This window comes from Bos javanicus, chromosome 16 (genome assembly GCF_032452875.1).
Source record: "Bos javanicus breed banteng chromosome 16, ARS-OSU_banteng_1.0, whole genome shotgun sequence".
NCBI lineage: Eukaryota > Metazoa > Chordata > Mammalia > Artiodactyla > Bovidae > Bos > Bos javanicus.
The window spans coordinates 56,733,802-56,760,176 of NC_083883.1; the positions used below are offsets into that span (position 1 = coordinate 56,733,802).

General features: G+C 39.1%; 1 protein-coding gene across 2 annotated transcripts in view; it reads left to right on the forward strand.

Annotated features, from left to right (window-relative positions):
• The window catches only part of RABGAP1L (RAB GTPase activating protein 1 like), a 741,235-nt gene that overhangs the window by 526,091 nt on the left and 188,769 nt on the right, over positions 1-26,375 (forward strand). For both annotated transcript variants that reach the window (XM_061381704.1, XM_061381705.1), the window contains exon 18: positions 5,520-5,561. In XM_061381704.1, the coding sequence (XP_061237688.1) occupies positions 5,520-5,561 (42 nt within the window). The remainder of the gene's footprint in view (positions 1-5,519; positions 5,562-26,375) is intronic.

Consider the following 26,375-nt stretch of genomic DNA (forward strand, 5'->3'; position numbering starts at 1 on the left):
TGACAGCTTCTCACACAATCTGTCAGCCCCTCTGAGCCCGCGATTGCCTGCTCATCAGAGCCAAGACACTCGTGTCTTTGTTTCCGTGAGTGCTCTGCTGTCAGCCTTCCTTTATACAGGGTGGTGGGTGCTCAGTTGTTGGCCTACCCAGGAACACGATGATCTGCACTTTGGAGCAATTATTTAATTTGAGGCAATTACTTGTAGGTGTTCTTTAAAGTGAAGATTTTTCCAGGCTGTGACTAAATTTTGATACAGCAGCTTCCCAGGCAGTTAAGGAACTACTTCATACCCAGAAGGTTGTCGCTCAGTCTGTTGTCACTGGATAAAGGTGGTGACCCTTTATTTTCGCAGCAAGCTGAGTTTCTATTGCTTCACGTCCTGCAAGCAGTCAGATGATTTTTGTGTTTTTAATATGGAGACAAATAATAAAATTTGGTTTTGATAGAGGTCACCTATTATTAGTCTTTCTCCTCCTTACTCTCAAAATATCAGTTCAGTTCAGTTGCTCAGTCATGTCCGACTCTTCGCAACCCCATGAATCGCAGCACGCCAGGCCTCCCTGTCCATCACCAACTCCCGGAGTTCACTCAGACTCACGTCCATTGAGTCAATGATTCCATCTCATCCTCTGTCGTCCCCTTTTCCTCCTGCCCCCAATCCCTCCCAGCATCACAGTCTTTTCCAATGAGTCAACTCTTTGCATGAGGTGGCCAAAGTACTGGAGTTTCAGCTTCAGCATCAGTCCCTCCAAGGAAATCCCAGGGCTGATCTCCTTCAGAATGGACTGGTTGGATCTCCTTGCAGTCCAAGGGACTCTCAGGAGTCTTCTCCAACACCACAGTTCAAAAGCATCAATTCTTCGGCGCTCAGCCTTCTTCACAGTCCAACTCTCACATCCATACATGACCACAGGAAAAACCATAGCCTTGACTTAGACGGACCTTTATTGGCAAAGTAATGTCTCTGCTTTTGAATATGCTATCTAGGTTGGTCATAACTTTCCTTCCAAGGAGCAAGCGTCTTTTAATTTCATGGCTGCAGTCACCGTCTGTAGTGATTTTGGAGCCCAGAAAAATAAAGTCTGACACTGTTTCCACTGTTTCCCCATCTATTTCCCATGAAGTGATGGGACCCGATGCCATGATCTTCGTTTTCTGAATGTTGAGCTTTAAGCCAACTTTTTCACTGTCTTTTACTTTCATCAAGAGGCTTTTGAGTTCCTCTTCACTTTCTGCCATAAGGGTGGTGTCCTCTGCATATCTGAGGTTATTGATATTTCTCCCGGCAATCTTAATTACAGCTTGTGCTTCTTCCAGTCCAGCGTTTCTCATGAACTCTCAAAAAGTTAATGAGAAAAGTATATTTAAAGGCAAGTATACTCTCAAAATACACTTGCCTTTAAATAGGAAGAATGACTTTAATCCTTTAAGAATTAGAAGCCACATTAAATAATACTCAGCTAAGGTATTCATTCATTCATTCAGCCATCTTCTCTTAACAGTGGTTATGAGTATGACTTCTAGACTTATACTGTATAGGTTAAAATCCACTAAAGAGCTGTATGACCTTAGGAAATATAATTTGACTTCTCTAAATCTAATTTTTTTGTGGGTAAAATGGAATTTCAGGTTGTTGTGGGACTAAGTAAGGATGTGTTTATGGTGTAATTAATTTAGATCTTGACATGTAGGAAATAGTCAATGGATATTGACTCATTTATTATCTTGCCCTTGGAGTTAGACTTTGCATATAAATGGTAAGTAGCCATGACAGTGTATTTACCTGTTATTTTCACTGTTAATAATTCTTTAAATACCTTAGCCCTTTCAATTCTATTAGGAACACTTATTTACCCCTCAGTGAAAAACAAATTGTTATAGATTACATATTTCTGAAGAGGGAGGCATCTTGAAAGTGTAGGACATCTTTTCTTTAAAAAAAATTTTTTTTAATATATTTCAGCTTAATTAGACAAATGTTGGACCATGTAAGAGTAAGTGGGCAATGAAATAATGGAGTATTTAGTTCATTTTGTGGCTTGGAAGAGTGAATGGTTGCTTACAATGTACTTCATTGTTGGCTAGCAGGCTGAGGACCAAAGCTTCCACTGACATTGTCATCTTAAAAGAAACCTACTTGTGCTTCCTGAATGCTGGCCTATAGAAGTTACTATCATTTAATGATACCTCTAATTATATTCCTAAGTGGGAATAAGTCTTATCTAAAAGAGAAAAATAGATAATTTAAAATATCTAACTAAAGTTGCCTTTTTTATTCTATTAGGAAATCAGGATAGATTTTGTAGTGAAATAAAGAACTTGGCAGAATAGCATGTTTTTTTCTAATTTCCAGCAATCTAGAGGTATGGAAATATTGTGTCTTTGTTTGTATAGTCTGGCCACACTATTCTACTTCAGTTTTTGTTTTTTTTTTTCTACTTCAGTTTAAAGCTTATGAAGTCTTTACTTGTCTTCATTTTTTATGATAACATCTAGGGTTTCACATAAGCAGGTACATTATGAACTTAGTTAAATAATTTATTTGTATAAAATTTTCTAATAAATGAAAGTTAACTCTTTAGCTGCCCAAACTTAAAAAAACTACTTTTTATTTAAAACACAGACTGTGCTTTCTTCTTAAGCACAGTGTTTCAAATATAACATAAGCATTCATTAATATTTCTGAGATTATCACAGTAAACTAATATTAGCTCTTGAAGGGCTATTGATGTCATTAGATGAGCCCAGATAGCTATATATATTTTTTAAAGTTTACCTTCTATCAAGTACAATATTTTGATTCTGGTAACTGTCTCTATAGGCTATGTCCCTAATCCCGTCTAGCACATACTTTGTCTTTTAGCTTGCTACTTCTGATACCTATAAACAATAAAATCATGTTGTTTAGTTGCTTTAGTCATACTGACTCTTTGAGACCCCATGGACCATAGCCTGCCAGGCTCCTCTGTTCATGGGATTCTTTGGTAAGAATAGTGGGGTGGATTGCCATTTCCTTCTCCAGAGGATCTTCCTGACCCAGAGATCAAACCCAGGTCTCCTACATTGCAGGCAGATTCTTTACTAATTCTAAGTGTAAGTGAAATTAAAATTTGAATCAGTTTTTTCCTTGCTATTAGCAAGAGCTGTTTTGGTTATTTACAGATCCTTTTTTCCCTAAATTCTTCTTTGTGTGTTCCATAGCTCAATTGTCCAATAGTTTGAGATTGTTGAAGAAAATGTTACTTACTATTATTTGATGGTGACTCTACAAATTGGTCTAGTTGGGTCCATATGGAAAAGAACAAATCCCAGAAAACTTGGAGATACCTAGTATAGTTTAATCATTTGGTCATCAAATAAGCCCTTAATATATATATTTTACACCAACACTGTGAGGTGAAAATGCCATTAGACTACTCATTTGGAAGGCTTTGGAGAATGATCCTAGCCTGCAACTACTAAATGCATATATAACTTAGGTAATCAAGTTCATACTCTGAAAAATGAGAATCGTAATACAGGTTGCTATATGGATCCCTAGATTTCACTCTTTCTGTGAAAGCATGGAGGTGGGGGAAAATGTTTGGCAGGAAGGTCAAGAGCATAGCTAAGTTGGCTGAACATGGAGTGGAATACTCTGAAGGGGTCTGGGAAGGAGATGGAAGGGTGGGAGACGGGCTTCGGAGGAAGGCCAGAGGTTTATGGGGATTAGAGAAGTAGAGACAAGAGGTGCTTACATAGTAACAGTGATTGAAAAAAAAAAAAAACTAAGAATCAGAGACACTGTGGATTTGGTCTTCATGGCAGGTTGATGAGCACAGCACTCCGGTTGGACTATGCCTAGTGGTTGTGGTGTGGGAGATGGAGGGAATGTGAAGCAGGGCCTACAAGTAGGCAGCAGCTAGAGGGCGAGGATCCAAATTTAGATTAGGAAAGCAAATTCTGCTTAATCGTAACCCAAGTTGTTTTATAATTATTATTTTTGTTATTGTTATAGTACTATCTCTCTATTTTTTCTGCTGCTGCTGCGTCACTTCAGTTGTGTCCGACTCGGTGTGACCCCATAGACGGCAGCCCACCAGGCTCTGCTGTCCCTGGGATTCTCCAGGCAAGAACACTGGAGTGGGTTGCCATTTCCTTCTCCAGTGCATGGAAGTGAAAAGTGAAAGTAGTCGCTCAGTCGTGTCGGACTCTTAGTGACCCCATGGACTGCAGCCTATCAGGCTCCTCCGTCCATGGGATTTTCCAGGCAAGAATACTGGAATGGGGTGTCATTGCCTTCTCTGGTATTTTTTTTTCTAATGGTGATCAAAACTAGTCTAGAATCATTGCTTGGTGTGGTAATGAACTCTTTGTCAATTTGATTTTGTCTCCTGGCCTGATTGTGCATTTTACTGCTTTGGTTTCTTAAAGAATTAACTCAGTACATTCAAAACTTTCAACCAAATATTTTGTGTTTATCATTCATCTCTTCTGCCATTACATCATATGTTCGGTAGTTGAATGTGAGAGAGTCTCATATTATAACGGGAATATACTCTAATTACCTAGTCCTAATCCTTGCTTCTGATTTTGGAGATAGTAAAAGGATGGTTCATTAGGAATTCTTTGCATAGTGCATCTAGTACAATTCCATGTCCAAAAGGTAGTTTAGATTATACTTGTGACCAAGCTGAAGAGGGCATGCCACATAGTTATGGGAAGATACGAACTTATGGGAAATATCAGCTCAAATTTGAAAGGTCTTTTTTCTCGTGATTGATGACTTGCATGGCAAAGAAACAGCATATTCTGTGGCAGTTTTGTTTCTGCCTCTGTCATCTTGAGCATTTAAGATTCCTTTCTCTTGACTTCTATATCTCAACATCTCACTCAGAGTCAAAATTCAGCTCCAGTATGGCTTCTTAGCAAGCTGTTTAATTTTTTTTATTCCTGAAGAAATGTTGCTCTGGTTTTCAGGAAGAAAAAGACAAGGAAGTCTAGGAGATAGCTACTAATTACAACCTCTAGTTGTACAAATACTTCTTGAAAACCAACACTAAAACCACAAAACAATTAGCATGGTAGGTAGTAGAAATCCAGTGTGACGATTACCCCCTCACATAGTCTGCCTCGGTTACCAGAAACACCTTTTGTTCTCTGTTTTGTTTTCGACGGGCAGTGTAACCATATAACACAGATAGGACTTGGAAATTTCACTTAATAATTTTAGACTTCAGTGTCACTGCAATTTTGATCAAGGAACTTGATTTTTCCAGGCCTTGAACCAGAAATAGACTGGAGAAAAGTAATTTACTGTAAAAACAATAATTTTATGTAAGCACCAGTTAAAAAGGACCTAAAATTTATAATAAGCCTCTCAGAGAAGAAAAATACCTTTAAAAAATCTCATTTAATTATTATTGTATGTGGAAATGAAAACAATCAGATTTTATTAATGATATGTGGAGGTCTTGGGAAAATAACAAAATAGTGATAGATGTGATTATTGATTTTGACTCTCTTTTTCTGTTTCAGGGTTTGAACATAATCTTTCATGTAGCCTTGGCTCTCCTAAAGGTAAGTCCGTTTTTATGTTTAACCAAACTACCGTATCTCTCTGCCCTTGGAACTGAGCATCATTCAGTTTACAACCTTTGACTCATTCTAGATTCTTGAACACAAAAAACAACTTATCTGAGGAACTCTGCTCTTCTCTCCTCCCATCTTTTGTTGTTGTGTATTTTAAGTTTGATTTTCTTATAATCCATTTAATCTTGCTATCATAACACTCTTTTCAGCAGCATATAAAAATATTTCCATTCATTCAAGTTGGATGATATGAGAAAAAGTTAAAACCTGTTCTCTGTCAAAATGATGCCAGCTTTTTTCTTAAAATGCTTCTTACCATAATAACATCTCTAAAGGTAGCTAAACATATAATTGAATTATTAGAAAGCTTCTGTAATATGCTGACTAAAAAAGAAACTGCTACTTGCAATTTGCAGTTCTTTCTCTGATAGCTAGAAATTTATATGACGTATCAGAATTCAATTATAATTACCTCTTTGGATTTTATATCAACATATCAGTGCAACTTTTAAAGTGTGGTAACAGCAAGACATTTGCTGCAGAGTTGATGAAAATAACCTGATTGGTTTTTGTCCTTTGGTTAAAAATGAAGTTCTATTATTGAGGGTGAAAATTGCCTTGTTTATAAAAAGATGCAGGCTCACCCTTTTCCTAGTAAAATGTAGTTGTTAAAATTGCAGACACTGGACTCAGATAGATTTGGTTCTAATTTCAGCTCTAGTGTATGACCTTGGGCAAATTACACAGTGCTCAGACCCTGAGTTTTGAGATAATAATGAAAACTAATCCGTAGGATTGCTAAATAATAGGATCCATAAAATCCCTTAACGTAATGGAAAGTTGTATTGCCTAATAAATGGTAGCTGTCATTATTGTGATTACTGTTATTTTCATGAAGTTACTCAGAATTTATTACTAGATTCCCCATAAGTCTTCCACATTTCCCCAAAGATCGTAACTTGAAGCTTCAGAGAACCTCTTGATATTTTAGGAGAGCTTTCCTGCTTAACCATTAAATACTTTTATGAAAGCAAAGGCATCACATTACATGGGCCTTATATAACTCAAGACATGGCTACTGCTCCTTATCTCTTATTCTGTTAAAATGTACATACAGTGTACTTCATATTTTTCATTTTGAGTTTAGATATGAACAATTCATTTGACAAAGTTACTTTAGGAGTTCTTGTTTGAATTTTGGCGCTGACCCCACATAGAATCAGTACACATAGGCTGTACCTAAGTATACTTAACTGATCTGACTGCTCCTGCCTAGAAAAAGAATACCCCAAAACACATCTGACAGTGATTAATTTTTAGCTTCTAATCTGTCAGATGAAAGAATATAAACTTGTTTATATAAAAATAATAAACTTAGGGATAGTGGAAAGTGCTAATGAACCTAGCCTAACCAATTTTCAGTATAGCTGCAGAGGGATTTCTCTCTATTTCTTATGATGAGGGGAATCAGAAAGGTAAGTAACATTACTTGAGCACTCAGTGCTAACACTTGAGCATTGAGTGTTAGCATAGATCATCTCATTAGCATATATTAAATATCCAGATGTTATTTGTAGGAGAACCATAAACTGTATCGGAGAAAACCATTTAATAATTCTCTCCCCCAGCTGATAATTGATAGAACCAAGGCCCCAGATTGTTTGAAATCTTTTGACTTAGCAAAGGTATAGCTGAATTAATAACATTTTTAAACAACATAAACATAGGTGAATGTCTCTGTTGCTCCGTATGATTTATAACATCTGTTTTCTGAATGGGAGCTATTTCCTTTTGGGTTAGAAACAGCCTGCTCCTGCTGCTGCTGCTGCTAAGTCGCTTCAGTCATGTCCGACTCTGTGCGACCCCATAGACGGCTCCCCACCAGGCTCCCCCATCCCTGGGATTCTCCAGGCAAGAACACTGGAGTGGGTTGCCATTTCCTTCTCCAGTGCATGAAAGTGAAAAGTGAAAGTGAAGTCGCTGAGTCTTGTCCGACTCTTAGCGACCCCATGGACTGCGGCCCACCAGGCTCCTCTGTCCATGGGATTTTTCAGGCAAGAGTACTGGAGTGGGGTGCCATTGCCTTCTTCGAGAAACAATCTACCAGGTGGCTAGAAAGCTACTCAGCTAAAACAATGATTCCTTATAGTAGCATCATTAAATTATTTAGGCTGTTGGCAGAATCCATTAGGTAGGCTAGGTATATTCCTAAAAATCTAATTTAGTGATTATATGATGCATTCAGTAGTCATAGCATAGTACATTATAATAGATGGAAGATGATCAGTGAGAATTAATCTGAGTGACTTCATATTGCCAGAGAAAACTTCTAATCAGAATAGATTCTTTGCTTTCTGACAAGGATTAAAAGTAAATGGCAGAACGTTTCCCTCCACCCTGACCACAAGCATAGAAACATTACAGAGCTAAAGCCCATTTATAACCCTACCTTAGAGGAAACCATAATAAAAATTTAGTATAAAATCTTTCTCCCATGCTCTAGTCTATTGAATATGTAAGCATGTATTACCTACCTACGTGCACTCATATACATATACATGTGTATATAAATAAATATGTTTTAATATGGGTTTGAGGGTTACAGATAAGATGATGGGGAGGTAGTAAGTACATCTTGAAGTACAATGTGAAAGGATTAACATATATTTATTTTCTTTTAAAAATTCTGTTGAACAAGACTTTTCATATAATATTATAAATATCCTTCTGTGTTATAATACACATGTAGTGGTTAAAAGCACAGGGTCAGACTGGTTGAGTTTAAATCCCATCTTACACAATTTGTCCAGTGATCTTAGGTAAATTACAGTTTCCTCATCTTTAAAATGGGAATATTAGTAATACCTATTCCATAGGATTGTTGTGAAGGTTTAATGAGTTAATATATGATTGGTGCCTGTTAACTTAGTAAGCACTACAGTCACCCAGGAGCTATTATTACATGTAGAACTTCCTTAGCCTTTTAAATGACTGCTTATTTTTCTATTGTATATATCATAATTTATTTAACCAATTTTATATTTAATTTTTATGGACATTAAAATTGTTTTTAGACTTCCCTGTTAAACAAAGCTGTAACAAACATCCTTAAATTCCATCTTTGCATATGGTATCTTTAGGATAAATTCCTAAGAATGTAATTGTTGGTCAAACTGTAATCACATTTTAATTTTTGATCCATATTGCAAAACTACTTTCTGTTAGCAACCATACTCTTGAAAAATCAGAATTTCTAGATTCGTACCTTTATAGATCCTTAAATCAGGCAGAAAAACAAAGCAACTTAAAAAGTAATTATTATGAGACAGCAAAAGAGACACTGATGTATAGAACAGTCTTATGGACTCTGTGGGAGAGGGAGAGGGTGGGAAGATTTGGGAGAATGGCATTGAAACATGTAAAATATCATGTAAGAAACGAGTTGCCAGTCCAGGTTCGATGCACGATACTGGATGCTTGGGGCTAGTGCACTGGGACGACCCAGAGGGATGGTATGGGGAGGGAGGAGGGTTCAGGATGGGGAACACATGTATACCTGTGGCGGATTCATTTTGATATTTGGCAAAACTAATACAATTATGTAAAGTTTAAAAACAAAATAAAATAAAATAAAGAAAAAAAAAGTAATTATTATAATAATTTTGAAATTGCCAAGATCCACTGGATCATGGAAAAAGCAAGAGAGTTGCAGAAAAACATCTATTTCTGCTTTATTGACTGTGCCAAAGCCTTTGACTGTGTGGATCACAATAAACTGTGGAAAATTCTGAAAGAGATGGGAATACCAGACCACCTGATCTGCCTCTTGAGATATCTATATGCAGGTCAGGCAGCAACAGTTAGAATTGGACATGGAACAACAGACTGGTTCCAAATAGGAAAAGGAGTCCATCAAGGTTGTATATTGTCACCCTGCTTATATAACTTATATGCAGAGTACATCATGAGAAATGCTGGACTGGAAGAAACACAAGCTGGAATCAAGATTGTCGGGAGAAATATCAATAACCTCAGATATGCAGATGACACCACCCTTATGGTGGAAAGTGAAGAGGAACTAAAAAGCCTCTTGATGAGAATGAAAGTGGAGAGTAAAAAAGTTGGCTTAAAGCTCAACATTCAGAAAACGAAGATCATGGCATCCGGTCCCATCACTTCATGGGAATTAGATGGGGAAACAGTGGAAAGTGTCAGACTTTATTTTTTTGGGCTCCAAAATCACTGCAGATGGTGATTGCAGCCATGAAATTAAAAGACGCTTACTCCTTGGAAGAAAAGTTATGACCAACCTAGACAGCATATTCAAAAGCAGAGACGTTACTTTGCCAACAAAGGTCCATTTAGTCAAGGCTATGGTTTTTCCTGTGGTCATGTATGGATGTGAGAGTTGGACTGTGAAGAAGGCTGAGCGCTGAAGAATTGATGCTTTTGAACTGTGGTGTTGGAGAAGACTCTTGAGAGTCCCTTGGACTGCAAGGAGATCCAACCAGTCCATTCTGAAGGAGATCAGCCCTGGGATTTCTTTGGAGGGACTGATGCTGAAGCTGAAACTCCAGTACTTTGGCCACCTCAAGCGAAGAGCTGACTCATTGGAAAAGACTGTGATGCTGGGAGGGATTGGGGGCAGGAGGAGAAGGGGACGACAGAGGATGAGATGGCTGGATGGCATCACTGACTCGATGGACATGAGTCTGAGTGAACTCCGGGAGTTTGTGATGGACAGGGAGGCCTGCTGTGCTGCGATTCATGGGGTCGCAAAGAGTCGGACACGACTGAGCAACTGAACTGAACTGAACTGAGACAAATGAAATGCCTCAGTTTTGAAGACTCCAATGCTATGTACTTTCGTTTGGAAATATCTGGAATGTTTTTAGGGAAGTCAGTTGATTCTGGTTAAATTTTAGAAGACTGAGCCTTGTCTTGGAGGGGCTGTGTATATTATATAAAGGTTATTAAGTATACCTTTTATATTATTGGCTTTTCAATGGTCTTTACTATGGTATGTTTCCTTACCATGCTATTGTAGCTTTTTTGATCAAGTCATTGATGAAATCTAGTTGACATCTTTTCTATTTTTTATCTAACTTGATCTCTCAATAGTTCTCAAAACAGCATTAGCATAGTACTTGCTTTTCTTGCTACTCTTCTTCTGCCTCCTGAGAACAGATCCCATCTTCAACAGTTTATCCAGTGATCTTAGGTAACTTATTGGCATCCCTGGTGGCTCAGATGGCAAAGAATACGCATGCAATGCAGGAGAACCAGGTTCAATCCCTGAGTTGGCAAGATCCCCTGGAGAAGGAAATGGCAACCCACTCCAGTATTCTTGCCTGGAGAATTCCATGGACAGAGGAACCTGACAGGCTATACAGTCCATGGGGTCATGAAGAGTCAGACATAAATGAGCAACTAATAGTAACATTTTAGGTAACTTACATTTCCCCTGTCTTTAAAATGGGGATATTAGTAACACGCATCACATAGGATTGTTGTTAGAGTCTAATGAGTTTATATATGATTGGTGCCTATAACTTAGTAAGTACTACAGTACATCTGTATGCTATTATTACATGTAGAAATTCTCCTCTCTCTACCCCTTGGTAAAGAATCCGCCTGCAATGCAGGAGACATGGAGACGTGGGTTCTAGCCCTGGGTTGGGAAGATCCCCTGACAGAGAAAATAGCAACCCACTCCAGTAAACTTGCCTGGAAAATTCCATGGACAGAGTAGCCTGGCAGGCTGCAGCCCATGGGGTTGCAAAAAAGTTGGCCGTGACTGAGTGACTAAACAACAATTGACTTACTGTCATTTTGTTAATTTTTTCGGGTCATTTTTGTAGCTCCTCTCTGTTCTTCTCTTTCTCTTTTCCCTTGATTTTTTGGTGATTTTCTTTAGTATTAGATTTCTTTCTCATTTTCTTCTGTGTATTTATTAATAATATAAGTTTTTTCTTTGTGGTTACTATGAGGTATACAACATCCTATATATGTACAGTCTCCATACGTATTATATTTTTAATGACACATTTTATACCTTTTAGTTTACTATGTATATCTTAATTATTGTACTTTAATTTTATTTAATAATTTTGTCTCAGCCTTCGTATATGCTACCTAAGTGACTGATCCACTACCTTTAGTATTTATTTGCCTTTAGATTGATTTTTAATTTTATATGTTCTCATTATTAATTACCACTTTTTAAGTTTAGAGGGGTCCCTTTAACATCTCTAATAAGGCCAATTCAGTGGTGATGAATTCCTTTAGATTTTGCTTATCTGGAAAACTCGTAATATATCTCCTTAATTCTGAATGGTAACTTTCCCAGTAGAGAACTCTTGGTTGGCAGGTTGTTGGTGTGTGTGTGTGTTTGTTTTTTTCCCAGCATTTTTAATATGTTATGTCACTTCTTTATGGCATGTAAAGTTTCTGATGAAAAAATTCTACTGATGGCCTTATGGGGTTTTTCTTAAGTAATTAATGACTTTTCTCATGCTGGTTTTAGGAGTCTCTGTTTATCCTTAACTTTTACCATTTTGACCATAATGAGTCTCTGTGTGTTTCTCTTTGGATTCATCCTATTTAGAACTCTCAGGGCTTCCTGGGTCTAGATGATTGTTTCCTTCCCCAGATTAGAGCAGGTTTCAGCCATTATTTCATCAAATAATCCTTCTGGCTTATTCTTTCTTCTCATGTGACTGTTATTCCACTTGATCTTGTACCAGAGGCCCCTAACATTTCCTCACCTCTTTTAATTCTTTGTTTATTCTGCTGCTCTGTGGGGTGTTTTCCATTGTTCTTTTAGTGTGGTGATTTGTGCTTACGTTTATTTATCTGTTCTGCTGTTGAAGCCTTTTAGTGTGTTTTTCAGTTGACTGTAATTTCTTATATTTTGTTTCTTTGTTGAATTCTCTCTATGTTCTTCCATTCTTCTCCCAAGATCAATGAGCATCTTTAAGATCATTATTTTGAACTCTTTATCAGGTAGCTTGCTTATCTCCATTTCATTAAGGTCTTTTTTTTGGAGGTTTGCCACATTCTTTGGTCTGGAACACAGTCCTCTGTCTCCTCATTTTGCCTGTCTCTCTGTGTTTGTCTGTATGTATAGGTAAAATGGCTGTCTCCCTCAGTCTTGAAAGAGTGGTGTTGGGAAGGAGATGTTCCCTGTGGCCTAGAAACGCAGTCTCCTGTGGTCACTAGAGCCAGGCCTACTGTGGGTATCTGTCATGAGGGCTGCATGCACCCACTGCTTATGAAAAGGCTGAGATGCTGTGAGGGGAGAATGATAAATTTATAAATGATAAAATGATAATTTTTTTCCAGTTTAGCTTGTGTGATTCTGATTTGGATATCAAACAGAATCTACGTGCTGAACTGAAACATCTCTTTCTTTAACCAGACTTCTCTCATGTCAGTAGCCTGCTGCAGTAAGCCTGATTTTTGTATCATGGAAACGTCTTTCCAGAAATCTGTCTGGTATTTCATAGGAGAAATAATCTTTTGTATTTCATATTTTGGCCTCCTTCTAAACCTTCCAGGTTGCCCTGCTCTCAGTAGGCTGGGAGCTCTCTAATAAGCCATGCCCTGTGCGTCTCAACCTGCTTCCTTATCCAGTATCCTTCTACAGCTGAAATAACCTCTTCCTATACCATTGTAGGACATCCTTGTTTTCTCACCTGTAATAACCTGTCATGTTGTAATCTTCCATTTGTTATCTACCAACTCATCTACCATTCCCTCTGGGAGTGGACCCAGTAAAACACATTGTATACTAATAACATTCGTTCATTTATGTGTTCATTCAGCAAAGGACTTTTGAACACCTCCTGTGAGCCAGACACTGTGCTTAATGATATGGATACAACAGTGAACACACATTCCCTTTCCTTAAGTTGTTTGAAGTAGTGTCTGACAGTCCTCTTAATGTATGGAAGCAAATCTCTTTTTCTTGCTTTTCCTTCTCCTCTTTCAAAGAAAAAATAAATCTTCCCACCAATTTTCAGTAAGAGACTATCCCAATTTATTTTAGTTATATCAGAGCATTGTGAGTCCCTTCAGCAATAGATCACTGATTCAATGGACATGAATGTGGGTAAACTTCTAGAGATGGTGAGAGACAAGGAGGCCTGGTGTGCTGTAGTCCATGGAGTTGCAAAGAGTCAGACACGACTTAGTGACTAAACAACAACAACAATAGAACTCAGTGATTATTAATCATTAGTGTACTTTGGAACCACCTAAATCCCAAGTAATTTGTTTAAATGGAACATTTCCAAATTCTTCCTCTCAGCCTCTAGATCTGATGCAGGCAGTTCCAGAACCAGGAGGGTAAGAAGTACATGTGTGCTTAGTGGCTTCAGTTGTGTCCGACTCTGCAACCCCGTGGACCATGGCCTGCCAGACATTGAGTTATTAATGTACAGAGCAAAGATCCTCAGTCTTAACTCTATATCAGAATGTCCTGTAACTAGAGTAAGCTTTAAACATTTTCTGATCCTGAGTTGTACAGAACAGTTTCATTTGAACATAAAGGAACCCTAAGCATCAGTATTTTTAAAAACTCCCCCGGACACCCCTCTGTGCTGCTAAGCATCTACTATACTGTGATCAAACATTCAAAATTAAATTATTTAAAAGTGATAGTGAGGGATGAAAGAAAACACATGAGGGAGGAAGAGGAAAAGAAAACACATGTGCAATTAAAGGAAACATTCACAGTCACACTTAGAAAATGGATGGTTCTTATTTTCATTGTTAGCAGTTGCTAATGTGTCCATTTTGTCTCCATGCTCCTCCATCGCAATGCCCATCTGTAGGATTGTAGCATCTGCTCAGTGGGGCCATGAGAATTACTGGTAGGTTCCTGAGGAGTATATTATCAGTTCAGTTCAGTCGCTCAGTCGTGTCCGACTCTTTGCAACCCCATGAATCACAGCACACCAGGCCTCCCTGTCCATCACAAACTCCCGGAGTTCACTCAAACTCACGTCCATCAAGTCAGTGATGCGATCCAGCCATCTCATCCTCTGTCGTCCCCTTCTCCTCCTGCCCCCAATCCCTCCCAGCATCAGGGTCTTTTCCAATGAGTCAACTCTTCGCATGAGGTGGCCAAAGTACTGGAGTTTCAGCTTTAGCATCATTCCTTCCAAAGAACACCCAGGACTGATCTCCTTTAGAATGGACTGGTTGGATCTTCTTGCAGTCCAAGGGACTCTCAAGAGTCTTCTCCAACACCACAGTTCAAAAGCATCAATTCTTCAGCGCTCAGCTTTCTTTATAGTCCAACATTCACATCCATACATGACCACTGGAAAAACCATAGCCTTGACTAGATGGACCTTTGTTGGGAAAGTAATGTCTCTGCTTTTTAATACGCTGTCTAGGTTGGTCATAACTTTTCTTCCAAGGAGTAAGCGTCTTTTAATTTCATGGCTGCAGTCACCATCTGCAGTGATTTTGGAGCCAAAAAAAATAAAGTCTGACACTTTCCACTGTTTCCCCATCTATTTCCCATGAAGTGATGGGACCGGATGCCATGATCTTCGTTTTCTCAATGTTGAGCTTTAAGCCAACTTTTTCACTCTCCTCTTTCACTCTCATCAAGAGGCTTTTTAGTTCCTCTTCACTTTCTGCCATAAGGGTGGTATCATCTGCATATCTGAGGTTATTGATATTTCTCCCGGCAGTCTTGATTCCAGCTTGTGCTTCTTCCAGTCCAGCGTTTCTCATGATGTACTCTGCATGTAAGTTAAATAAGCAGGGTGACAATATACAACATTGATGGACTCCTTTTCCTATTTGGAACCAGTCTGTTGTTCCATGTCCAGTTATAACTGTTGCCTCCTGACCTGCATATAGGTTTCTCAAGAGGCAGATCAGGTGGTCTGGTATTCCCATCTCTTTCAGAATTTTCCACAGTTTATTGTGACCCACACAGTCAAAGGCTTTGGCATAGTCAATAAAGCAGAAATAGATGTTTTTCTGGAACTCTCTTGCTTTTTCCATGATCCAGCGGATGTTGGCAATTTGATCTCTGGTCCCTCTGCCTTTTCTAAAACCAGCTTGAACATCAGGAAGGTCACGGTTCATGTATTGCTGAAGCCTGGCTTGGAGAATTTTGAGCATTACTTTACTAGCGTGTGAGATGAGTGCAATTGTGCGGTAGTTTGAACATTCTTTGGCATTGCCTTTCTTTGGGATTGGAATGAAAACTGACCTTTTCCAGTCCTGAGGCCACTGCTGAGTTTTCCAAATTTGCTGGCATATTGAGTGCAGCACTTTCACAGCATCATCTTTCAGATAGCTCAACTGGAATTCCATCACCTCCACTAGCTTTGTTCATAGTGATGCTTTCTAAGGCCCACTTGACTTCACATTCCAGGATGTCTGGCTCTAGGTGAGTGATCACACCATCACTGATCACCATCGTGATTATCTTGGTGAAGATCTTTTTTGTACAGTTCTTCTGTGTATTCTTGCCACCTCTTCTTAATATCTTCTGCTTCTTTTAGGTCCATTCCATTTCTGTCCTTTATCGAGCCCGTCTTTGCATGAAATGTTCCCTTGGTATCTCTAATTTTCTTGAAGAGATCTCTAGTCTTTCCCATTCTATTGTTTTCCTCTGTTTCTTTGCATTGATGGCCGAGGAAGGCTTTGATCGCAGAGGAAGGCTTTCTTCAGATGCTTATATCTTTCCTTTTCTCCTTTGCTTTTCGCTTCTCTTCTTTTCACAGCTATTTGTCAGGGCTCCCCAGACAGTCATTTTGCTTTTTTGCATTTCTTTTCCATGGGGATGGTCTTGATCCCTGTCTCCTGTACAATGTCACGAACCTCATTCCATAGTTCATCAGGCACTCTATCAGGTCTAGTCCCTTAAATCTGTTTCTCACTTCCACTGTATAATCATAAGGGATTTGATTTAGGTCATACCTCAATGGTCTAGTGGTTTTCCCTACTTTCTTCATTTTAAGTCTGAATTTGGCAATAAGGAGTTCATGACTGAGCCACAGTCAGCTTCTGGTCTTGTTTTTGCTGACTGTGTAGAGCTTCTCCATCTCTGGCTGCAAAGAATATAATCAATCTGATTTTGGTATTGACCATCTGGTGATGTCCATGTGTAGAGTCTTCTCTTGTGTTTTTGGAGTGTATTATAGGAGCTCCTTTAAAAGGGAGACAGAAGAGGTACCCGGGTTGAGGTGTGGATTGTGCTTCAGCTAACTCATGTTGGATTATCAAGGTTGTTGCTTGAACCATAAAACCTAATTTATAAAGCAAAGCTCATCTACTGTTGGTATCTTCAAATCAAGAAAAGAGTCTTAATAGAAAACGCCCAAAGTCTAAAATTTGGCCTTGTTCATGTATCTGGAGAAAACCATAATTTGAAAAAAAAAATGCATGCACCCCAATGTTCATTTCATTTATTATACAAATAGCCAAATATATTATACAGATTTACAGAGGTCAAACATGGAAGCAACCTAAGTATTAATTGACAGATGAATGGATAAAGAAAATGTAGAATATATGTGTGTGTGTATATACACATACACATAATGGACTATTGCTCAGCCATAAAAAGAAAAAAATAATCCCACTTGTAGCAGTATGGATGGACCTAGAGATATCATACTAAGTGAAGTAGGACAGAGAAAAAGAGCCTCTTGATGAAAGAGAAAGGGGATGGTGAAAGCTCAACATTCAGAAAACGAAGATCTTGGAATCCAGTCCTATCACTTTATGGCAAATAGATGGGGAAACAGTGGAAACAGTGACAGACTTTATTTTCTTGGGCTCCAAAATCACTCCAGATGGTGACTGCAGCCATGAAATTAAAAGACGTTTGCTCCTTGGAAGAAAAGCTGTGACCAACCTAGGCAGCATATTAAAAAGCAGAGACATTACTTTGCCAACAAAGGTCCGTCTAGTCACAGCTATGTTTTTCCAGTAGTCATGTATGGATGTGAGAGTTGGACTATAAAGAAAGCTGAGCACCAAAGAATTGATGCTTTTGAACTGTGTTGTTGGAGAAGACTCTTGAGAGTTCCTTGGACTGCAAGGAGATCCAACAAGTCCATCTTAAAGGAAATCAGTCCTGAATATTCATTGGAAGGATTGATGCTGAAGCTGAAACTCCAATACTTTGGTCACCTGATGCAAAGAAGTGACTCATTTGAAAAGACTCTTGTGCTCGGAAAGATTGAAAGCAGAAGAAGGGGATGACAGAGCATAAGATGGTTGAATGGCATCACCAACTTGATGGACATGAGTTTGAGCAAGGTTTGGGAGTTGGCACTGGTCAGGAAAGCGTGGCATGCTGTAGTCTGTGGGGTCTCAAAGAGTTGGACGCGACAGAATGACTTAACTGAACTGAATTTACATGTGAAATTAAAAAAAAAAAATAGACTCACAGATGTAGAAAATAAACTTATGATTACCAAAGGCGAAATGGGGGAGGCGCAGAGATAAATTAGGAGTTTGGGATTAAAATATGCACACTACTATATATAAAACTAGTATATATAAAATAGATAAACAACAGGGACCTACTGTGGATTGTAGGGAACTATACTCAATATCTTGTAATAATATGTAATGGAAGAGAATGTTAAAAAAGAGTACATACATATATATGTGCTTAAGTGAATCATCTTGCTATATACGTGAAAACTAATACAACATTGTAAGTCAACTATATTTCAATAAAAATTTACAAAATAGAAACACAAATTACCAATAAACATTTTTTTTAAAGTAGGGAGTTTCCGAGAACTCTTTGATGTAACCCATAAATAAAGTAAAATAAAATAGGGCCTTGTTTATTTGAAAGTAAAAAGGTCAGTTTTTATTCAGCACTGTGCTGGTTGGTTAAGTATTCCTTTGACCTTTCAAAATGCAGTTCCCCTTTTCCTTTCTGTTGACGCCAGAAAGAAGGATCAATTCATATTCCAGAGGCTCTCTCCTTGCGGGACCATATTTGAATACCACACAGGGTTAGAAAACATGAAGTGAAGAGCAAAACAACTTGAAAATAGAAAATGGATTTTAGTTCTCTCTAGTCTTTGGTTTACCAACTTGGGTTAAAAAAAACAACTGTTTCTGAGGTTGAAGTTGGTGACCTAATGAAGGACTGAAATTAAGGCTGTAGTTTCTGCAGCGGCTATTTAGGTTACAAAATCAGAAGATAAAGACCTGAAAATATGAAGTAATGGGTTTGCAATGGTTTTTACACCTTTAGTTAGTTTTGTAACTTTCATGAAGGAATGCCTGTTGCCCTGTAGGTGGCAGCAAAACACTGCTCCTTTTGAAATAGAAACACTAATAGAACTGAACTGACTTGAAATTCGGTGACATTGCTGTTCCTTTGTACTGGTTTCCCCTTTCAACATAATTTGTTGAGTGAGTGTTTAGTTTGTTTTTAATTTTTTCTGTACTGTATTTCATTTTGCAGATAGATTGGTTTAGTATTCTATCCAGTGAATGCTAAAACTGCTAACAAACACAAATTTGGGCTTCTAGCTAATACAAGATAATCAAGGAATTTTAAAGTTTTAGAGTTTTATAAATAGTACATTTAATGGATGAGGGATTTATATCAGAAAAAATATACCATCATCAGTCAGTTCAGTTCAGTTCAGTCACTCAGTCGTGGCCGACTCTTTGTGACCCCATGAATCGCAGCACTCCAGGCCTCCCTGTCCATCACCAACTCCCGGAGTTCACTCAAACTCACCTCCATCGAGTCGGTGATGCCATCCAACCATCTCATCCTCTGTCATCTGTTTCTCCTCCTGCCCCCAATCCCTCCCAGCATCAGGGTCTTTTCCAATGAGTCAGCTCTTTCCATGAGGTGGCCTAAGTATTGGAGTTTCAGCTTCAGCATCAGTCCTTCCAATGAACACCCAGGACCCATCTCCTTTAGAATGGACTGGTTGGATCTCCTTGCAGTCCAAGGGACTCTCAAGAGTCTTCTCCAACATCACAGTTCAAAAGCATCAATCCTTCGGCCCTCAGCTTTCTTCACAGTCCAACTCTCACATCCATACGTGACCACAGGAAAAACCATAGCCTTGACTAGATGGACCTTTGTTGGGAAAGTAATTTCTCTGCTTTTCAGTATGTTATCTAGGTTGGTCATAACTTTCCTTCCAAGGAGTAAGCGTCTTTTAATTTCATGGCTGCAATCACCATCTGCAGTGACTTTGGAGCCCAGAAAAATAAAGTCTGACACTATTTCCACTGTTTCCCCATCTATCTGCCATGAAGTGATGGGACCAGATGCCATGATCTTCGTTTTCTGAATGTTGAGCTTTAAGCCAACTTTTTCACTCTCCTCTTTCACTCTCATCAAGAGGCTTTTTAGTTCCTCTTCACTTTCTGCCATAAGGGTGGTGTCATCTGCATACCTGAGGTTACTGATATTTCTCCGGGCAGTCTTGATTCCAGCTTGTACTTCTTCCAGTCCATCGTTTCTCATGGTGTACTCTGCATGTAAGTTAAATAAGCAGGGTGACAGTATACAGCCTTGACGTACTCCTTTTCCTATTTGGAACCAGTCTGTTGTTCCATGTCCAGTTCTAACTGTTGCTTCCTGACCTGCATATAGATTTCTCAAGAGGCAGGTCAAGTGGTCTGGTATTCCCATCTCTTGAAGAATTTTCCAGTTTCTTGTGATCCACACAGTCAAAGGCTTTGGCATAGTCAATAAAGCAGAAATAGATGTGTTTCTGGAACTCTCTTGCCTTTTCCATAATCCAGCGGATGTTGGCAATTTGATCTCTGGTTCCTCTGCCTTTTCTAAAACCAGCTTGAACATCAGGAAGTTCACGGTTCACGTATTGCTGAGGCCTGGCTTGGAAAATTTTGAGCATTACTTTACTAGCGTGTGAGATGAGTGCAATTGTGTGGTAGTTTGCGCATTCTTTTCATTGACTTTTTTGGGATTGAAATGAAAACTGACCTTTTCCAGTCCTGTGGCCACTGCTGAGTTTTCCAAATTTGCTGGCATATTGAGTGCAGCACTTGCACAGCATCATCTTTCAGGATTTGAAATAGGTCAACTGGAATTCCATGGAGAAATTCCATGACCTCCACTAGCTTTGTTCATAGTGATGCTTTCTAAGGCCCACTTGACTTCACATTCCAGGATGTCTGGCTCTAGGTGAGTGATCACACCATCACTGATCACCATCGTGATTATCTTGGTGAAGATCTTTTTTGTACAGTTCTTCTGTGTATTCTTGCCACCTCTTCTTTTATCTTCTGCTTCTGTTAGGTCCATACCATTTCTGTCCTTTATCGAGCCCATCTTTGCATGAAACGTTCCCTTGGTATCTCTAATTTTCTTGAAGAGATCTCTAGTCTTTCCCATTCTGTTGTTTTCCTCTGTTTCTTTGCACTGATCGCTGAGGAAGGCTTTCTTATCTCTCCTTGCTATTCCTTGGAACTCTGCATTCAAATACTTATATCTTTCCTTTTCTCCTTTGCTTTTCGCTTCTCTTCTTTTCACAGCTATTTGTCAGGGCTCCCCAGACAGCCATTTTGCTTTTTTGCATTTCTTTTCCATGGGGATGGTCTTGATCCCTGTCTCCTGTACAGTGTAGTACTACGTATATATTGTGTAGCACAGCAGATTTCTCGAGGTGATTTCTCATTATTTCTCAGGAGATGGTCCACACTCCCAGGGAGGGAGGATGGTTGATTAAACGTGCGGCGTTCCCAGTTGTCAGTAATTAATATGACCTTGTTGTATCCTAGGAAATATGGGCTCACTTGACAGAAGTAAGAACAATAAAATTCAGTGTCCTTCTATGAGTACTTTTAGCACACTCAAGCCTTCTTTTCTTTTACTTAAAAAAAGGATCTCTCTCCGTCTTCATCCTCTGCTGTGCTTCTGCCTTTAACGAACGTGTGCTCTGCCTTCATTCCAAAGCTAACTTGCCACTTGCAGTCTTGGTGCCAGCTTTCCTGTCTGCTTTTGGAGAAGCTGTGGTGTTTGGTTAGGTCACCTCTCCAACGGACATTCCGTGAGTGCCTACTGCTGACGGGTCCAGGGTCAGGTGGAGCATCCAGAGACGACAGTGTGTGTCCTCAGGGTGTCCCAAGTCTAATGAAGATGGCAGATGAATGGACTGTTCTCATTCAGCATGCTTGTCCTGGGGCTTTAAAGGGGAGCTTCGGGAACCTAAAGGCAGGGGTCCGTGTTTGCTCCAGGGGAACCAGGAAAGATTTTCCAAAGATGACTGAATTTTGAGGCGAGCATTTAGGCAGCATGAGCAGCGTGTAAAAGAGGCATGAGGAGGAAGGGCTGAGGCAGGTTCTTTGCTCTGGTGCATTTGAGGGTGATGCATGGGATGAGGTCTGAAGGGCTTTGATTGCATTTGTGCTATCCATTTAATGTGGGTCTTAATCAAATCATCTAATCTTTCTAACACTTTATTTCCTTATTTACAGCTAAGGGGATAAGAAAACACTGTTTCTAAGGCTCTAAATTTTGTCTTGCTGACTGCTAATCTTTGCTATATGTATATATATGTGTGTGTATGTGTGTATAAGTGAATGTGTCTGTACCCATATCTGTGTATGTACATGTACAACCACTATATATGCTATACACAGTCATCTCAGTTCTGTAGTGAATAGATAGGAATCATTACCACATTTGTTGTTTAACTCTTTGGCTGAAGTTGATGTTTGTCTCTCTTACAAGAGTTTTGAGAGCAATATAATAAAGGTAGATGCAAAAGAATAATCAATCTATTATAATTAGGAATGAATACCAACAAATTGTTTATAATCTTACTTAAAAGTCCCTTTTAGCAGCACCCTTGAATGTGAACAGTTCATTTGTACTAAACCAGTGAAGTGTCACAGTATGCATGTGTAAATGTGAGGGCGTATGTTTAGTGCATCAGTTCAGTCACTCAGTCGTGTCCGACTCTTTGCGACCCCATGAACTGCAGCACACCAGGCCTCCCAGTCCATCACCAACTCCCAGAGCCTGCCCAAACTCATGTCCATTGAGTCAGTCAGTGATGCCATCCAACCATCTCATCCTCTGTCGTCCCCTTCTCCTGCCCTCAATCTTTCCCAGCATCAGGGTCTTTTCAAATGAGTCAGGATACACCTCTGTATTTCCATTATTCTTACCAGATGTTTCCAGACACCCAAGTATAAAATGTTGGATCCATATTTTAACAAGTCTAATGACTGTCATCTGAAATTCTCTAATTGTACATTTATCATTTATGATGAACTCTTACATTCACTTTAAAACTAAATAATAAAGTTAATTGTTACACACTTATCATTTGTAAAGCACTTAAAATATACCTGATGCTATACTTTTAAACTAATCTTTATGACCTTTAATTTTTTTTTCTTTAAAAAAAAAATAATTTTATTTATTTATTTTTGACTGTGCTGGGTCTTCGTTGCTGCACAGGCTTTTTTCTAGTTTTGCCGAGTGGGAGCTACTCTGGTTGTAGTACATGGGCTTCTCATCGCAGTGGCCTCACTTATTGCAGAGCACAGGCTCCAGGGCGTGCAGACTTCAGTCGCTGTGGCACGTGGGCTTGGTAGTTGCAGTTCCCAGGCTCTAGAGCACAGGTTCAGAAGTTGTGGTGCACGGGCCTACTTGCTCTGTGGCATGTGGGATCTTTTCAGACCAGGGATCAAACCTGTGTCTCCTGAGTTGGCAGGCAGATTCTTTATCACTGAGCCACCAGGGAAGCCCAATTTCTTTTCTTTTTTAAAAAATTCTAGTAAAATATACATAACATAAAGTTGGCCACTTGTACTGTTTCTAAGCATGTAGTTCAGTGACGTTCATATATTCACACTGTTGTGCAGTCGTCATTACTGTCCATTTCCAGAGCTTTCTCATCTTCCCAAGTTGTAACTCTGAACCCATTAATTACTCCCTATTTCTCCCTGCCCCAATCAGCTAGCAGCCACCATTCTACTATTTCTCTACAAATGTGGCTACTTTAGATATCCCATATAAGTAGAATTATACAGTATATGTCTTCTTGTAACTGGCTTATTTCACTTATCATAATGTATAACCTTTCATTTCAATAGTGATCTTACAAAGATTGTTGAGTCTATGTCCTCATTTACAGATGTAGAAACAAAGGCTTTGAGAAACTGAATAACTTGGCTCAAGTTATTCCTTTAGGTGAATGACACACCAGCCTCAGAACTGGGCCTGTCTTAAACTATTTAATTAATTCTTAATCATTAAACTATAGATGTGTAGGTATTTTACACTTTACAGTTACCCTGTGAAGAAGAGATTATCACTCCCATTTGATACTCAATCCCAGAGCTCCCACCCCAAATTCCATGCTTTTTCACGTTGCATAGCAGGGGATTCTTATATTGTAGTAAAATCAACTTCCATTTCTCAAATCCATGTTGACATTGTACTATGAATGAAAAAGTTTTCTATCCGTATTGTTTGAAGACTAAGTAGGGGTGGAAGAGTTTTCCTCAACCCTCATAGAATCCATGCCTGGATCTGAATACTAAATTGACAAAGACAGATTACCAGAAGAAAGCTTACAAATTTATTTAATATATTTTACATGACATAGGAGCCTTCAAAAGAAAGTGAAGACCTGAAGAACCAGTTAAACTTGAGTGTTTTCATGCTACGTTTCATTAAAAGTGAACAGTTATGAAAAAGTATGATTAACTGAGAAAAATATTGTAAGACCTGTTTGTCTGAATTCTTTGCAGCATCTTTCTCTCTGGGAGATAAGGATGTTTTTCCTTCCAGGTGTAGAAGGGTACCTCTCACATGAGGGTGTTATGATCTGCTTCAGAGGAAAAAGATGGGGGAAGGTCTGGGGGAGGGTGGGAAAAGGCCACTTTCTCAGACTCCTTCAGCTTAAAGTATTCAGCATTCCAAAATGCCATATTTTGGGGTAGTGTGTTTTGAACTCCTTCAACTGCATGTTTAAAGATCAGATCAGTCGCTCAGTCGTGTCTAACTCTTTGCAACCCCATGAATCACAGCATGCCAGGCCTCCCTGTCCATCACCAACTCCCAGAGTTCACTGAGACTCACGTCCATCGAGTCAGTGATGCCATCCAGCCATCTCATCCCTCTGTGTATCCCTCTGTTGTCTCCTCCTCTTCTTGCCCCCAATCCCTCCCAGCATTAGAGTCTTTTCCAGTGAGTCAACTCTTCGCATGAGGTGGCCATATGTATTGGAGTTTCAGCTTTAGCATCATTCCTTCCAAAGAAATCCCAGGGCTGATCTCCTTCAGAGTGGACTGGTTGGATCTCCTTGCAGTCCAAGGGACTCTCAAGAGTCTTCTCCAACACCACAGTTCAAAAGCATCAATTCTTCGGCGCTCAACCTTCTTCACAGTCCAACTCTCACATCCATACATGACCACAGGAAAAACCATAGCCTTGACTAGACGAACCTTTGTTGGCAAAGTAATGTCTCTGCTTTTGAATATGCTATCTAGGTTGGTCATAACTTTGCTTCCAAGGAGTAAGCGTGTTTTAATTTCATGGCTGCAGTCACCATCTAGTCATCCCAATTTTGAAACGTCACTGGTTGAATGGGACAGAAACAGAGCCAGGGAAACTAGGAGCAATTGTTATGTCAACAAATAATTGAATTTAGGCTAATGAAAACAAACTAGCTATCAAGAATGATCATGAGGGCTTCCTTGGTTGTTGAGTGGTTAAGAATCCACCTTCCAGTGTAAGGGATGCAGGTTTGATTCCTGCTCAGGGGCCTGAGATCCCACATGCTGCAGCTAAGCCTGCTAGCCGCAACTAGAGAGCTTGCCTGCCACAACAAAGACCCAGCACAGCCACACAAATAAATATTTTTTTAGAAAAAAAAAGAAGAGTGGTCATGAAATTAAAATATTCTCTGCTGTTGACTGGCTAGAATAATATTTGATTCCTAAACTCAGCCTATCCATTTCTTCTTTCATGGCCATTAAGATGTATAGAGCCATCCCTGGATGCTGTTTAATGCCCTACTCAAACTCTGTTTCACTCTGACTAATCATTGTGTGTGGGCTGGTCATAGGGAGATACTATCAAGAGATTTTGTGAGAGGATGTTACTGCCCAATAAGTTTTTATGACCCTTTTTATCTGCAAGAGTTGCTGGCATTGCTTTTCAGCATGAAATAGACTAATTTTGTTCATTAAGGTGCTGACAGGGTTGATGACTCACTGTGGAAATCGATAGATATTATCACAATAGGAGAATCAGTCAGAGGAGATTCAAGTGAAGCATACAAAAATTTGATACTTGGTTTATGCAGGTTGAGAAAAGGTTAAAATATACTCTCTTTACTGGAAATACACTTAACAAAAACTTCATAGTCTTGGTCTTTTTTCTCCTTTGCTGTTTTCCTTTGACTAAGGAAATCTGGGTTTGGCATAGCCAAATGAATTTATAACAAAATCATTTACTTGTGGCCTACGTAACTTTGATTAATTAGGGTGTAGGCTAAGCTGCTATTTAGAAAGCAGAAGAGCACATGAAAGAGAAACCATGAAAAATATGGTGGTTTAAATAAGATAGTCGATTTCTCTCACACATACGTACCAGTCCAAAAAGAGAAAGACTGGCCCAGAAAGGCAGGCAACCCAGCTCTATAGATGACTTAGCTAATGTTACAGCTCTGCTATCTCCTAGGACGTCAGTGCCATATCCAAGTTCCAATTCAGAGAGAGGGGGGAATTTTAAGCAAATGAAGAAGAAGAATTTTTATTTTAAGCAGATAGTGAGTGATTTGAACGTAT